Source organism: Poecilia latipinna, unplaced genomic scaffold (genome assembly GCF_001443285.1).
Source record: "Poecilia latipinna isolate Pla-1442-1.1 unplaced genomic scaffold, P_latipinna-1.0 Scaffold871, whole genome shotgun sequence".
Lineage (NCBI taxonomy): Eukaryota > Metazoa > Chordata > Actinopteri > Cyprinodontiformes > Poeciliidae > Poecilia > Poecilia latipinna.
The window spans coordinates 101,481-118,505 of record NW_015113487.1 but is presented as its reverse complement, the minus strand read 5'-3'; the positions used below and the strand labels follow the sequence as shown (position 1 = coordinate 118,505).

Sequence of the window (17,025 nt, the reverse complement as noted above, 5' to 3'; positions counted from 1 at the left end):
TGAGACTAATTTACTGATGCCTTTGATGCAGTGTGTGTAAACTTTGAGAGATTTATTCACCCCCTGGCAGCAACAGTTGCATACCAGTCTGTGAACCAGAAAGGCATGTTTAGTGCATGAAAGGTAGAGTGTAAATAAACTTCCCAAGAAACTCCACACTGACTCCTGCAATAAGTTATTTTACCCTGAGTGGTTGTTGATTGCTAATTGGACAAAATGCAAAAAACAAAACAAAACAAACAAAAAAAACAAGTCAGAGTAGTATTGATACTTTTGCAGGCCACTTTTTCCTTTTTTTTGTTTACCCTTGTGAGGTACATAAATGTGCTTGCTATTATTTATATAAAAAACGAGCCTGCAGACAAAGTTTATTTGTATTTTTATTATTTTGGAGAATGAGACGAATGCAATAGCTTTTTCTTTAGATGCCAACATAATCAAACTCAGCCTTGCACCTTAGCATTCTGCAACACCTAACCCATGATCTGGGGGGGAAAAGAGAAAAAGTAGAAGCTCATTAGGGGTCCATCTTTTTGAATAATTAATAAAAACACTGAGAGTTTGGCTGGTTAACACTTACTGAGTCCATCCAGCTGATGTAGGCAGACACGCGGGTGAAGACGGTGGGTTTCTGATAATAGTTGCAGCCCAGACCAGACACGAAGCTGGCAATGCCGTGCACGTAGTACTTGCCGCTAACCTGGCAGTTCAGAGGGCCTCCAGAGTCACCCTGAGAGTAAAAACCAGAAAGGTTGAAGTTTGATGGGGTGTTTCCCCCCAGAACCTCACAAATTCAAAAATCCTGTCCGTGTAAATCTAAAAGAAATGATCAGGAGTCAGTCCCGGTGTTTCTGATCTGTGTGACAAACATGACAGCTGCCCTCTAGTGGCCATTTGTGGTACTCCTGAGGACTCCATCGTAAATCTTGGTTGGAAGCAGATGGATGTTATTGGCTTTAGCTTATTATTGGCATGACAGAATTTTACTGTCCTGGAAAACTGCTCAACCCCAGCAACTGGCTGCAAGATGACATGTCTTTTTTTTTTTTTTTTAAACTAGAAAAAAAAAGTCAAGTTTAGGCTCAGAAGGAATACTGACATGTTTTTCAGACATAACTTTTTATCAATAACTTTAGTTCCTTGAAGACAATTATACAGGACTGCACATAAGCATTGTTTTTGTCTTATTTCTGTTACTGTTAGCATTTGAAATTAAATGACTTCATTTAAACGTTCCTGAATGTAAAAACCTGGAAAACTGAACATCTTCAGACATATTTGGCTTGAGACAATCAAACATTTTCCTAAACATTTTTGAAAATGTGCATATTTATACTTCAATCTTGCATAGTGATTAATCACAGTACCAGAGTGTGATTAATTAAATTATTTTTTTTAATTGACTGAAAGCACTTTTTTTAAAAGTACCACTTGTATCCGATATGTCAAACTACATGTCAAAATGTATTAATAAAAATGAGGGGGAAAAAAGGAAACAGACTCACATTGCATCCAGCCTCATCATAACCTCCAGCGCACACCATGGTGGTCTTGACGGTGCTGCCCCACCAGTCGCTCCTGGAGCAGGTAGTGTGGTCAACCACAGGGAGGTAGGCCTCCTTCAGCTGAGCAGACAGGCTTCCACCAGCTGATCAAAAGGAACATGATGCGTTTAGCTTTAGCATAAAGAATAGGAAATAATATCAATATTGTGAAAAGGCACTGACTGGCGGTGCGTCCCCATCCAGTGATGTAGCAGAGGTTGTTGTGAGGCAGAACCTGGCCGGAGGGGGGCAGAGAGGCAAGCTGAACGTAGCTGTTCAGGGTGGCGCTGGATGACAGCCTCAACAGAGCAATGTCGTATCTGAAATACAGAAAGCAAAACTGTTAGCATGGATGCCAGATGCTTTGCAAAAACATGTTTGCAGCTTAGACCAAAAGAGTCACATTCAGCCCCCAGTGAGCTCAGAATTAAACGCTTTCTTATGTTATAACTGTGTTTTAAAGACACGTCTCACCCATTAGCGACGCTGCTTGAAGCCCAGTTGGGGTGGACGTAAATCTGGCTCACACTGATGACCTGCTCGGTTCCACCGTTGACGTACAGGTCATGCTCACCAAGAACCACACGGAAGCTTCTTGGACTACAAAACACAGAAACGGTATAAAGTAGTTAGTATATCTTTATGTTTAATCATTTTAAAATTTTCCATACACAAGTCAAAAAAGAAAGAACACACAATGCTGAAAAAATCACGACAAAACGAATTCATTCAGTAATAGGAAACCTTATCAATTATTTTACACATTTTCTTCTATTTAAAGATTTAAAAACATAAGTTTTAACTCCTTGCAATAATTATTCTGTACCTGAATGTAACTGTAGTAAAGTTGTTTTTGATATTTGCCCTGACATTTCGCTTTTTTTAAATGAATCTTCTCTCCTATTTCATCGTTTTTATTTTGTTTCGAACCATTTTTGTATCCACCTTGGAAGTTCATTAAACATAGTCAGTGTATTCTGAGCAGGACTAACTCAACATTTTAAAGTATGTGATGAAATAAATATTTCTTGTGAGATATCATAGTTAATGAATTAACTTATTAAGCTTTAATTGTCTACACTTTCTGAAGTTGTGAGAAGTGTAATCAAGGTCGATACATAAATAAGAGACAAATAGGAGACAAAATAAATGACAATTTTTTATACAAACTGAAATTTTTGTGTCAAATAAAAGCGTAAGCACAAAACCATGAACATTTCAAGGTAAGACTCTTTACGCTACCTGTCCACACAGTGAGCAGCGGTCATCACCCAGCCAGTACGGATCAGGCTTCCTCCACAGGTGTGGTACCAGGAGCTGCCAGACAGGTACTGAAGAGAGATCTGAAAAGAGAATGAACACAGGATTTAGTACTTTCTTCAAGTTTTTTTGTCATTCTGTTTTGATCACATTTGAGTTCCATTTTAAATCAGACACATTAAATATAACTAGTAGCATCCGCAGTGTGTTACCTGCCAGGGCCAGGAGTTGGGTTTGGCAACCGATCCTCCAACAACTCTCTGCACGCTGTCTTCCAGGTACTTGGGCTCATGCTGCAGCTCAGCTACCGCTGGTTCAAAACACAAAACAACAACTTGATTTTGACACGGAAATTCTTCCATAATTTCAAAAACAATAAGAAGTAGAAAGAAATGATGTAGCTGGTAGATAGAAGTTACTGCTTACTTAAAGTAAACGATCTCATTCAGATAGTATGCAATTGAGCAAAACTAATAAAATTAACTGCAAAAAATTAGAGTATTTTTATTGTTTTCAGTGTACATGTTTCTTTGTTCTTACCCAAGGCAGCGAGGCATGTCAACACCAGAATCCTGAGCATGTTTGCGTCAAGTCAGAACAATTCTGCAAGGAGCGAATGCTTTTACCGCCTTTTATACACAAACCAGACCTTGACCTGGAGTGGAAAGTCATGTCCATGAATGCACCTGTGGTTTCTCACACACTGTTTCTTGAAGTCCAATGAAACACGCCTCTTTATTAGGTCAGCGATGGAAAATATCAAACAGAAAAAGTTGCAGCTACAGCTCTAAAATTACAGAGACACCAAGTTTATGGTTATTTCTAAATATATTTTATCTCTCAGTGTAAGGTAGATGTGTCAGAGTGTTTCAGTTTAAAGTTAACTGTCATGGTTTCAGTTTAAAGTTAACTGTCATGTAGGAGTGTTTGACTTCTTGGAAATGTGTATTTATTTTTAGCAGTTATTGCACAAAGATACTGGAGAAATAGCAGCTGTGACTGTGCACTTACTCACTTTGCATGTGTGAACAAAACTAATCTAAAATTTAAATAGCATGCAAGTTTGTGATTAGATGTTTAGTAATACAAAAGTGTAAAACATTTTATAGGGTCAAGTTTCACAGTGTCAAAGGTTAGTTAGTTAGTTCAATACTGGCAAATAAACAAGAAATGCAACATGTGGACCTCCAGAACTGAAAACTAAATGTATTGATTTTATTTGTTTTACATTTTGATAAGCAGTTTATTTCATGTTAAATTACTAAAATCCTGTATCATTTCAAATTTTCCACTTTCTGGATGTTTGCTTGTTAACGTAACAGTGTTAAATTCCAACACTAGAGGGCAGTAAAGACTAACAAACTTAACAAAAACGCTTATAATGTCAGAAACACACAACTAATGTTTCTGACTGATTAGTTAGGTGTTTTTATGCTTGAAACATCCAAATCTTCATGAGATTAAACATGAAATATTAGTTATAACTGCTGAAATATAAATATTTAAAGACAAAATGAGGACCTACATTGCAACCTGGAGAGTTCAGCATCAGAACTAACAGGGGATTTCCACTTTGTTCTAACCTCTCTGACATTGAGTAATAAATAACATGGATTAATGTACTAGATTAGTTTTTGCTCTTTCTCAAAGAAAAAAAAACTACTTAGTTCATCGCTGGTCACACTGATATTTCCAACAATAGGTTCCTGTACAAAGGGACAGCCTCAGATGTGTCCATCTTTTGTAAAGCAGTTCTTAATTAGACAGGAAGTCATTAAAACGGCATGGATTTGGGATTATTGCCTTATCAGGCTATTGAAGAGATAGTTATGCTGACTTGTAATTGAGCTGGCCCTTTACACAAAGGGAAAGGTCCTAATGCTGCGAGACTTTCCGTACAACGGGGGCACCGCAGTTTCATCATTTTCTCATTGCACGTCTTCATTTCCATTCCCAACTTCTCGTGGAGCCCTCCACCAACCTTCTCTCACAGAGGCACAAATCAAACGGCGAGATCAAAGACAGGAAGTGCTGGGGATGCGTTAATTAAAGATGTTGGTTCTTGATATAGCTTCCTCTCATTAGTGAACAGTCGATTTGGTTCCCATAAAGTTGTCTTGCACACACAGTCAGGAAATTGAGGTTCCAAAGAAATTATTGGGATGCTCTGATTGGGCCTGTGATAGAAAGTTAAGGGTTATGGCAGAGTACATGTTAATAATGCCAGCTGTATTAAAAATGATGGATTTAGATTTCAAACTTCCTAAGATGAGATATTACAAAAAAAGAATCCAAAACCTGATAAAAAAACATGTACATAAAACAAAAACTTAAAAGATTTTATTCCAGTAGGAAGATTGTCTTTAATTTACATGCGATTGTTTTTTACATAATTTTTCAGGTTGTTTAGAGAGTCTGAACTTTGTCATGTTTGGGTTTTTGGTTTTCATAACTGTTTTGATTATTTCAGAGTTTGTTATTAATGTTAGAAAGGTCTTGCCATATTCAGGTATTATTGTCACTAGGGTTTTGCCATATATTAATTCCTTGTGGTGATTTCCAAGTTATTTCTTTTGTTTTGTTCTCTGTGTTTTGATTTATTCTCCTAGATAATTGTCATTTTTCCTTCGGTAGGTAGTTTCTCTGATTGTCTAGTTCAGCTCTGTTTGTGTTAATTATTAACCTTCCATCGGTTTTGTTGTTTTCTCTCCTCCACAGCTGCTCTACATTCCTCTGATTAAACTCACCTGCATCCAATGTCGTTTTCCACTCATGTCTCAATATGCTAGATTGCTGGTTTTTGAACATGTAACAAAACAGATTTTTAAATTGAATTTTGGTGAAATATTCTTGTAAACCTGTAAAACGTGCAGGTTACTGCTTCCATTTACACAGCAAGTTTTCCAGGCATTTATGCAAAAACCTCTCAAAATTATTGTTATGACAGCAAAGATTGGTTAAAATGATTGTTGTATAAAATTGAACAGGTACTTTTCTGTCTCCCTGTCAACATGAAGTTATTGGTGTTTGAATTATATTTTGGCTCTGTCATTCTGCAGCCTCCGATTTTATTTTTCCCTCAGCCAATATCATATAATTGGTTTGGATTTTCTAAGAAAACAATAATGTTTAAAGTAAAGCTTTCACAGGAGGTTTAGTTGCATTTGTTTGCAGCACTCACAGCTTTTATCAAAACCTCTGTGGTTCATTAAAAAACAACATGCAGACAAAATAGCTCCGCACAGAACAATAAATATGAGATAATGGTAAATGCTGTAATCCCACTTTCACAAGCACAAAGTGTTGCAAGACACGTGGAGTGTTATTAGTTCAGGAAGAGGCTATTAATGTTAAAAATATCTTCAGTGTTCCAAGCAATAACTTTTGTGTTTTAGTGTAAAAAAAACAACAACTTTTCCCTAAAGTTTAAAATGTCAAGAACTAACATTTTTTAGATGGTGACTTTGACTAGGCCGTTGTAATGAAAGTTCTTTGCTATGGATCATTGCTCTATAGCTCTGGCTGAATGTTTTAGGGTGTTTGTCACCTCCACCCCCTGTTCCACCAGGTTCTTGCTAATTGCTGCTGGCTAGTCTGAAGGAGCTGAGTGGGGGAGGAGCTTCGTCTCCAAGGGGGAGCTAGGTCCACCCAGGCGTTTTGCACATGTGTTTTGAATGGTTGCCATGGAGAGTCAACCGTTTCTCAAACATGCATGGAAACAATCAAGGCAACACTCCAGCTATGTTTTTGATGAGGAAATAACAATAACAAGATGTAAAGCTATAAAAAGTTGATTTTACATGACACTGCCGCTTTAAGAACCTAACTCTTGCTTAAACTTCTCTACAACTTTGTGTTTCTTAATAATGCTGTTTGTTCTGTAGCAATAATACCTCAGAAGCCTCCAAAGATCAGCTTGATTGAGGTGAGATGAAATTACACATGGATGCACTTCATTTACCAATTAGGTGATTCTTGAAGGCAGTTTATTACCCTGGGCTTTACTCAGGACTGTCACAGTAAATGCGAGTGTCGCTCTTTTCAGATTTGTATTTTGTAAAAAAAAAATTAAACCATCTATTTTTGTTACTTCTTTGACTTGAGTTTCAGGCAGGCTGGTGCCTAAAAGTCAGATAAATCTAGCAGTCATGTTTTTTGGACTTTATGGAAGGGAGAGCCTACATATTCATTGGGGGAAAATGCAAACTACATTCAGTAAAACTTGAGGTCAGGATTCAAACCCATAACCTCCTTGCTCCAAAGGAGCAGTGCTACCAACTGTGTCACTCCTTTTTAAAGCAGCAGATCCTTTTTCTTCCACTTCCAAGTTCTTCATTACACTGTGTTGGACTGTCACCAAAAGCAACCTTTGAGTTTACAGCTGTAATCTGTGCTGGATCACTTTCAGAGTAATTTACTGAACCAAGGGAGCATTAACAACCAGGCAGTTGTGACCATTATCAGGCTCAAGGTGGAGCACAACGCTATTTTTATGTTTATACCAATCAAAGTGACAAAAAGTCGCCTCCTTTATTAATGCTGTTTCTACGTTTGCTTTGAATCTGAAATCAACAGTTATTATTTAGCCACTTACTCAACATCAAACTCAGATAAACTCTATTTATTTCCTTTATGAAATGCAAAGTGGTTTTGGTCCTGATGTCACTGATTTTATTTTATTTTTTTAGCGTCTATGATGTGACTGATGACATCCTTGTGATGTTTCATCAAACTGACATTTAAAGTGTGAATAGGACTAGTTATTTTTTAAAGATGACAGCTCTTAGTAAAACGGTAAATTTTCCTTATTTTTCTCTCTCTTTCACTTAGGAAAAGTCCTGGCTTTTAAAATCTATCTTGGGATTTGGACAGGAGTATGATCCACATGCTCATCTTTTCTGTTTACCATTAACTCTCTACTTCCAATCTGTTATCAATATGCTGCCATCAGGAAGCCTACAGACTCTGTAGCTATGCTAAGATTTAATGTAGCGTCACGTCCCTGTGGATTATTTCTAATTTAGCTTTGTTTAAAAAGTACAGCGACCATAACTTTGATAAAATGTAGCTTTTAGTCTAAATCAAAGGACTCCGCAAACCAGATTTAATGGAAATCTATGCAACCAATTACAGGAGCGTACTGGAGGTGAAGCCCTACCGGTCTCAGTTCACATGGTAATCCAAATTAATTCTATTTTAATGTGTCTTCAAATAGAGGTTAATGTCTCTTTAAATCAGACACCACCAACTTCTATGACAGAATAATTTGAAGGTTTTTTTTCTTCCTTTAATTCAAAAATGTGTTTGAAGTTCCCTCAAAACACCAAAGTCTTGGGTTGAAATCCCCCTCAGGGTGGTAATGTCTCCTGATTTCTGGGCTTCCTCCAGACATCAAAACAATGCAAATTAATTTAGTTAACCTTGCTTGATTGTAACAGGTGTAAATTAATGTATATGGATGGTTGTGCTGTTTTTGTGTCACCATATGATGAACTGGTGATTTGTGTTTGTCCTGCCTCTGCCAGTGACACCTGGAGATGGACAGGCTGGCTGGACTGATGCTGCCTTCCAGTTACCTGGGAAATATAGGAACTCAGAGCTCGGATTTGACGTCAAAACAAGGTAACAGCTTCCCAGTTAAGAAGTTGTAATTTCAACATGGCAACTCCCATTAACAACTCTTTCAAATATAATTTTTAAGCTTTACTTTCATGTTGATTTTAGATGCACTTTTACATGCATGTCTTGTAAAATAAGCATGTTTCCACCATAGCTTATTACTCTTGATGCGACTAGCGACCATATTGAAACTTGAAGTCCACTTTACAAGTCGTAACTGGGGTAGACAGAGTTGCTCCCAGTTTGCCGTGGGAAATCTGACTTCAGAAGGCGTTCCAGTTGAAGTTGAAATTTCCCAGTTCTGAGCAAAACTGGAAGATGAATGGATGAATGGGATTGTTAATGGTTTGAATAATTGATTGTTTTTCGTCCCTCTATTTCTTGTGCCTCCCAGAAGAAAGACAATAAAGTTTTCAAATATTTAAATCGGCTTTAATCACAAATATTCCGTTCAGTCTAATATCTTTCTGTCTGATCTTTGTAGAGGTGCTATATGTCAGTAAAAAGCAGCTTTTTATTAGTAGTATTTCAGCCTCACAGTTTGAGAGCCTGGGGTTATTACTGGCTTTCCCTTCTGGCCACGGAAATGTGTAAGGATCCATCAATGCTGCCTTGCATCCCTGCATGGGCGACAGCTGTGAAACTGATCCACACGCCTGTTTGCAAACTTTAATTGCAATTATACAAAAGCGAAAACAATCAATATAGGCTCCTGCTGTCCCTGACAACTCTCTTACTACAGTGCCTGATCACATTCTGTCCTCCTTCCATCGTCCTCTCTGAGCCTGCTCCTGTGCATCTGGTGGCTTTAAGGCTCCGGATGACGTGGCTGATGGAGGAAGGGGCAGGATAGGGTAGCAGGATCCTGCTGCTGGAGAAAGATGATCTCCTGTGGTCATTTGTGCCTGATTGATCCCGGGGTGCATTACTCATCCGTTCCCGTCCCCTAATGACTGCTGCTGCTTTCACCTGCAGCTTCTTGGTTCTTCCTGCTCCCCTCTGCCCGGGGCTCAGCTGCGGCCGTGTTGCCAGGTCCCAGCCTTGGGTTTGTGGTCGTGACTGGGTCAAGTGGAGTGGAAACGGGCTGGGCTGCTCCGAGCTTCCTCTGCCGAGTGGTGGAGGAGGAAAGAAGATGATGAAAGATCTGACACATAGTTGTTCAACCTTTTTTGCTCTGCGTGTTCCAGCAGCTGTGTTTATTACATGGACAATGTGGCTGAAAAACGCTTCACTATATGAGTATTTCATATCAGTCTATCGATAATTATTGATTAAATGTCTGAAATATTACCAAACTTTTTTCATTGTTTTCAATGTTTTCCTTTTTGAGCAGTGATAAGGCACGGTAGCAAAACATTAAACTGCTGCTGGCACAAATTACTCAACAGGTTGTTGCTAGGTAACCAAAGAGTGAGTGAGTTAGTTGATGCCACCAAACTTTAAATCGATGTGAGAGGTCGAGTGGCTAAAGTCCTTCCTCTACCTACATCTCCCAGAATTATGTGCGGTTCTGGATCTGAGATCAGTGAATATTCTATTTGTTAATATTGATCATGTGTCTATCGCAATAGTTATTGATTTATTGTCCAACTCTACATGACATTCAAATAGTTATCAAGATGTGATAAAAATCTCATTATCATCTCCTGTTGAAGAGAGACAAGAATTAAAAATAATCTCCAACAAAAAAGAGACTAAAACTTACTTTAAAATGCATTTCTTGGGATTGCTCTGTCAAAAAACGTGACAGCAAGGGGAGCTCTTGTATCTATTTTGCAATGCATGTTTTCAAATTTACAGTTTACCTGTCACTGGCTGTCAAATATAATTATTCCCACAGGAAAAGAAGAGCAAATAACTAAACGTCAATTAGCACGACATCACAAACATCAGTTTGGGTAAATGTGTCGTATCAGAAACTGCTTCATTTGCAGACTAATGTGTCAGTGTATAAATTGTAAAGCTGTCACAGTTTTACCAGATTTTTTTTCTCCCTCCAAAATTCAACCCCATGAAAGAAAAGCAGGTTAGAGGCCGTTTGATGTCTGAGGGCGACGTGAGTTAAACAACACGGAGCAAACCTCCGAATCTATTGTGTATTCTGTCAATCACTTCCCACCTCTGACAATTGGAGGCACACAGACAAAGAATGTAATCGCAGGGCTTCACTGGTCTGTGCAATATTACTTTCATGCATGACTTCAGTCAGTGTTATGAAGGGATATTGGAAAGGGAAAAAAATTAACTTAGACATCCTTAATTTTGTGAAATGGAATGAAGTGTCCATGTTGAAAAATCAACTTATAATCAACTGCAGATGTTTTACATGATCATCAGTGTGATGACCAAAGCATCTCAGAAGCTTGTCATGTGTAAAAAACTTTTTGCTTGCATTAGAAGAGCTTTACAAAATTATGACTCAACATTGTTTAAACATATTTGTTGGAAAGACAAAACAAATCCAGTCTTGAGGCATCAAGATTTATTCTAGCCAGTAAACCGATAAAGAGATTATCTAAAACGTTTACATCAAGAACATTCCCTGAATTAATTACATCCATGGCTCAAAAATACTTCATTTTACGTTTAATGCATGCTTTAAGTGAACTTATCGAAAACGCTTTGAGTTTCCCTGTTGGCTCTCTTTTTCGTCAGCACTTAAAAGTAATTGCTGGTGATTTCATTTTTAATCATTGCTTCAATGTGAATTCTTTCATGTCAGAACGTGGAGCAGCTGCCCCTTTTTCTAAGCACATATCTCATAAAAGCAGGGCATAGGTTTGCTTTAGAAAACTGTGCAGCAGCACACTACCGAGAAAATAAAATAAAAAAATGAAGCCTAAATGGAGACATGTTGGGGGGTTTGAGTGAAACCTGGAGGTGAATATTTAATTAGTAATTAATGAAACGTAGCAGCTTGGGTGTTTTTTTTCTCTCTAAAGGATTATTTAAATTTCCTTTTGCACTTCCTGCAAGAAAGCAAGCGGGCATTCAGTTTCTGTTGTGTCATATAATAAGGCCTCAGCGGCAGACAATAGCCAATCACTCAAGAACATGCAGCCATTAAAGTGACAAGACACGAAATATGCAATCAGCTCCAATTCTCTGTAATTCTCCTCAGTATGAAGAATATAAGGCAAAAGCATATAGGGAGCTAAACTTCTGAAATCCTATCTGACACCAAATGTATTTGGTAATTGGATTAAATGTCAGCCCAGTAATTATGACGGGAGTCCAAAGTTCTCTGCTTTCCAAATATCTTATGACACTCATTTGCGGCGGATCGAACCTCAGGCTGGGAGTGCACAAAGTTTGTCAAAGGTAATTCCAAATTTTTTTCTTGCCGGGGCAGAGAATCAATCTTCCAGCAGAGATGGACCTGATGCTGTATCGAACTGGCGATGCAGATGAATAACCCATGTTCAGACACAATCAGGAACACGAAAAGATGGCAGAAATACAAGTGATGAGATGACACCACCTACCCATCGATAAATAGCCTTCAGGCACGTACTCATCTGTGCCTGCAGGACTCTGTAATCAAAGTGGCTTCAGACATTATAGCCGGATCAGCTCCACATAAATAAACCATATCGCTGAAAAGGTGCATGTCAAAGTTGAAAATCAGAACAAGAATAGCAATTTTCAAACTCTAATTATTGCTTTGCTACCATCCTAGTTTTGGTATAGTAGCACCAAAACTGTTACACATTTTGTGTTACAGTGAAGTCAATATGTTGACAAATCTAATAAGAGAAATACAGTCCAATGCAAAATCTCTACACTTTTCGGATTTTGTGTAACAGACCGACAAAGAGTAGCAAATAACTGCAAATGGGGAAAAATTTTTCTCATTAGAATCTGAAAAGTGTGGCATGCATTCAGCCAACCTGAGTAAATACTTTTCCTTAAGATACATCTTCAGATCCTTCGGGTTATATTTCTGCCAGTTTTGAATAATTAAGTCAGTTCTTTGTTGCACATTTGTTTTGGTTGTATTCATTTACCCAGAATGCCCTGCGGTATAGTTCACTCCCTGCTTTTGGAGTGGTCTCCAGTCTGCTTGATGTTCACATATGCATTCACTTTAATCGAACTGAGATCTTGGTTTTAGAGTTCAAACTTAAGTTTCATTAAATCATACTAAACAGGACAGGTGTGAATGCACCCTTAATATCACTAGGGCATGTTACCATACATATAAAAAGTAATGAAAATGAACATGCACACATATATGGCATCACTGGAGGTAAAAGAGATCTGAGTCGATTGTGTAGTAAAAAGTCACAACTGGGAATATCGAGCCTTTTTAATGATTCCCTCACTTGCTTTCAATGAAAGTGTCCTTGACTGATAATGATCATTGCCACTAAAGCAGTGGGCATTTGTCTGGGCAGGAACCTGCAGATACCCATTATCAGATCTAATGACCATCTGTCTATGAGGACCTTATTTGGATCAGCGCCAAGACAAGAAAGCGTTGCAATCAGAGGCAGGTTCTGGTCATGGATATGAAAGACCTAAATCATCTGGGTCAAGAGCCTCTCGCTCCCACTGTGTGCTGCCTAACCAACGATAACTTAAGAGACATGTCAATAGGACCCCAGAGTGTGTTCGGGTTTCCTGCCAGCTCCCTCTGGGAAGGTTGGCAAGCCACACAGCTTTAGCCGCCTTGGCCAAAATAACAGCTAGCATGCATGGAGGGAGCTGAAGGGAGATGCAAACACAAGAGAGAAGCAGTGAGAGATTTTAGATCCTCCTTTGTGTAAACCCACTCTCTCTGCAAGTGTAATCCAAATGACATCTAAAGAGAAATGGCAAAGCAAACTGTAAATTGGACAGGAGTTTCTTTCCCATTCTGGAAACGAATAGAATGTTTCTCTTCAAGTACTCCACTATATTCTTGCATACATTTCATTTAATGTTAACGATGTGCTGACTCGTCGAAGCTGTTTGCCTCGTTAAAAACTGAACATAAGAAAATAAGGAAACAGATGTAACCCTTTCAGTTCTGTGCATAATAGATAGAGTGGAGTTTACAGCATACAGCACATCAATATTGTAAACTTTTGTTAAAAACACAACAAAAAGCACAACTAAGGCTCTTTCTTTTTTATACTTCTATTCTTAAATCTTACATCTGATAGTCACGTTTTCCCGTTCCACATCATTAACACATTCAAATTATTATGAATATTGCTTTGTATAGGTTTTTTTTCTTGTGAATCAGCACTTTCTCCAGTTGGAGGGATGGATTAGTTCTCCAAGCCATTAGCTTCAAATATCTTTTCTCACAATTATCCACTTGAGCTCAGTGGAGTTAACCTAGAAAGCTGCAAGTTTACGAACTTGAGAAAAACCCAGATTCTTGCAATTATTTCCACATTTGCTAAGTTTAAACTCAATACTACTTCAACTGACCAAATCATGCTTGGGTTCTTCAGATCTTTAATGCCCTTTTTGAAATAAAATGTCTCTTGTATAGATTTTATTTGTGTTGCAGAAAAAACTAACATTTTTGTTTTACAAGCGTTTTTAGTTTAATGATTATTGCATCTTAGCTTCAGAGTTTTCAAAGTATCTGTTTAAAATAAGACCCCCTATCACAGTTTATCATTTAAACACTTATATACTAACATAAATTAGTACCCAAAATTCAACTCAAGTAAGAGTACCACTATTTCAGCATTACTTAACTAAGAATTATCGGTCAAAGAAACTACTCGGCTAAGAGTAAAAGAGTAAAATGAAACGGAGTAAAAGTAATTAGTGACTACTCACCTCCTATTGTGAGAAAATATAAACTGATCAGGGAAAAAAAAGACAACTTCATCAGAAAAGTCTGAGCAGAATTTTACTTTTATATTCATGGAAGCTCCTGGACTGCTGTGGCAATATCATATAAGCTACAAAAAGACAAAATCGGTGTAAATGTAAATCATGTCCTATCAAAATGCCATTTAAAAATGTAACATCTACTGTAATATCAAACAGAATGTCTGACAAGGACTCACATCCCCTTATTAGAGCAACGTATGGCTCGCCTTCCCAGCAGCAGTGATCAATAAAAAAGGAAGGCTTCATAAATGCTGCCACATTTTCCCAGTCAATACCATGCCAAATAGCAATTTTGGACGTGCAACGAACAATTTCATGGGTGAGCTCTCCTTGCCTTTTGGCAATATGGTGTCTATGACAGATCTGGCAGCGGCAGTCGAGTGACACATCTGCCTTATTGCCTATTGTTGGCTCAGCCGTTGATGCTGACATATTTCCATTCGTTGTTTGGAGCAGAACACAGATTCGTAAAGAGATTTTGTCTGAAAATACATGAACTGTAAACATGCATACATGTAGAAATGAATGAGCCTCTGTGTAGGAAATGGACTCTGTTGTTGCTGTTATGATAATTTGCTCAGAACTAAATTAATCTGAGTGACTGAGTGTGCCCTCTGGTTGGTACAGCTGAAACCATATCCTCCTTTTATTGTTTGACATTAAATCACTGAGTAAAAGTAATTAGTGACTACCCACCTCTTATTGGGTAATGAGCTGTTTGCTTCATTAAAAACTGAATATGATAAGTAGGAAGACAGACTTAAGTCTTTCTGTACAAAGATCAATAGGTGCTGTTTTAGCAGTAAAGCTTATAGCATACAGTGCATCAATATTGTAAATAAATGTTTAGTTTCTGTAAGAAAACACATGGCCAAGGCTATTTCTTTTCTTACTGCTGTGTTCTTAATTTTAAAGCAGTCTGATGCAGAGTTCAGTCTTGATGTGTGCAGAAACCAATACACTAAAAAACACCAAACAGTTTTCCTCTTTTGATAAGATATTGTTCACAAAGACAATGGTGCAAGTTATTGTAGCTTGTAAATGTTGATGTCTCTGTTGCTAATAATTGAGTACTTGTCCTTCTACAAATAAATAAATTATTAAAAGGAAAAGGCACGATATAGAGGAAAAGCGTAGACTGACAGACGTAGACTGTGCAACATTGATTCTCTACTCTCAAAAGTTGGGTGGGGAACAGTATCTGCGTTTGCATTACAAATGTGGGCAAAACTTTGTCAATATTCTGGTAATGTTGGAAAAACACAATTTTGGCATTGCTGTTTCCATTAAAATCACATGTGAAGTTTGTTCATTTATTCAAAAACATGCTGCACCATGATCCTCCAACTACTTCCTGTCGTCTTCTTCAGCATCTGGTCATGTGACTCGTGTGATGCAAAATAAGTGTTTCCGTTGCAGTTTTGCAAATTAAACCAATTTCAATACAACCAAAAAACCACCTTGTTCTGGTGCCAAAACTTTTTATCCAAAACAAGAACTTTATTTTTAAATTGGCGTGTTCTTGTCAAGTGAATGCATTTTTGAAATGCTAAATTGCGCAAATGTATGGTCAATGGAAACACATGAGGATGGAGCTGGAACTGAGTTTGGTAAAATATGATAAACCTGACTTCATGTCAGAAGTTTTAAAAGTTATAAATAGCCCTGGTTTGTACAGCTGAAACCATTTTTCACAACATTTGGGTAAAATGGAGGAATACATCAAACCTTCAAACACACAGCTTCCTTATGTTGACTGTCTGGGTAAATCAAAAGAAATCTTCCATCATGTCAGAGGGAATCCTAGAGCTCCACAAACCTTGGGTTCAGTTTCCATTAGCACAAAGATATGTTATTCTGTTCAAGCAATTATGTGCAAGGAGATGCGTTCTGTATCCCCAGGATGAACATGTTTTGTTGCATAACGTGTACATGACTCTCAGAATAAAAGCAAATTGCTTTGTGAAGATGCTGGTTGAAGCTGGTAAGAGAGTTATTATCTACAGAGAAATTAGTCCTGTTCCAACAAGGACAGGCCACTCAGAGAAAAACTCTTCCATTATTATTCTGGCATTGAGCAAATACAAACCATGTTGGTAGTCAAAGCTGACCAGCAACCTTGAGTTGGTAACTGACTGGAGACAATAAAAAGATGAATGGATCTAAGCTGACCTAAAACAAGAAAGTTTAGTCTAATTTAATGTCATACAGTAAGAAAAAAGGCACAACAACAGCTGAGTTAGTATTGTTATATTGGAGACAGTCATACAAGATAATAGTTTTTACTAATCATAAGTGAAAACATCAGAAATGTGGCAGCAACAAGATAAACTCAACTAATCATAAGAAGTTGTTTCATGAATGTGTCTTTGACTTGTAAATGTGATTATTAAAGCTCAAGTATTCCTGGGATTTATCTTAATATCAGGAATGCTAAAGACAGCGACTTTTCCATGAAGAATTTACAAGATGTGCTGAATAATTTGGCAAAAGCCTGTTTGGAAAACAACAGAGAGAGAACAGTTAAAGTCAAATTATTTTCTGCAAGATGCTTCTCTGTAGTGAATCCCAATAATAAATGGTACAAACACCATACAGGCTAACAGACTGCCTATTTAGATTGATAACTTTATTTTTCTGCTTAAAAGAACTGTGTCTTCTGGCACTTCCTGGATCACACAATGTACTGTTTTTTGCAAAAGTATTTACACCCATTGAACTTTTTCCACATTATCACATTACAGCCACAAACTTCAGCACATTT

The 17,025-nt window shown here is 37.7% G+C and overlaps 1 protein-coding gene and 1 long non-coding RNA gene across 2 annotated transcripts in view; one reads left to right on the top strand and one right to left on the bottom strand.

Annotated features, from left to right (window-relative positions):
- The window catches only part of LOC106957079 (uncharacterized), a 37,958-nt gene extending 29,537 nt beyond the window's left edge, over window positions 1-8,421 (top strand). Inside the window, exon 3 of the long non-coding RNA XR_001426889.1 lies at window positions 8,330-8,421. This is a non-coding gene — a long non-coding RNA (uncharacterized LOC106957079). The remainder of the gene's footprint in view (window positions 1-8,329) is intronic.
- Window positions 363-3,454, bottom strand: LOC106957078 (elastase-1-like). The gene is made up of 8 exons (XM_015048282.1): window positions 3,345-3,454; window positions 3,017-3,114; window positions 2,787-2,887; window positions 2,019-2,144; window positions 1,728-1,864; window positions 1,506-1,648; window positions 581-730; window positions 363-485 (listed from the first exon to the last, which is right to left on the bottom strand). Exons 1-8 carry the CDS (start codon window positions 3,382-3,384, stop codon window positions 474-476), a joined length of 807 nt encoding a protein of 268 aa, XP_014903768.1. The 5' UTR covers window positions 3,385-3,454; the 3' UTR covers window positions 363-473.
- Window positions 8,422-17,025: the final 8,604 nt, after the last annotated feature.

What these genes read in the sequence shown, in the direction of transcription:
- LOC106957078 (XM_015048282.1), bottom strand. Translation starts at nt 3,384, where the DNA reads ATGCTCAGGATTCTGGTGTTGACATGCCTCGCTGCCTTGG. An exon ending in GCTGCTCACTGTGTGGACAG is followed by an intron (nt 2,145 to 2,786) that starts GTAGCGTAAAGA and finishes TGTGTTTTGTAG; the next exon opens with TCCAAGAAGCTTCCGTGTGG. An exon ending in ATGATGAGGCTGGATGCAAT is followed by an intron (nt 731 to 1,505) that starts GTGAGTCTGTTT and finishes TTTTACTCTCAG; the next exon opens with GGTGACTCTGGAGGCCCTCT.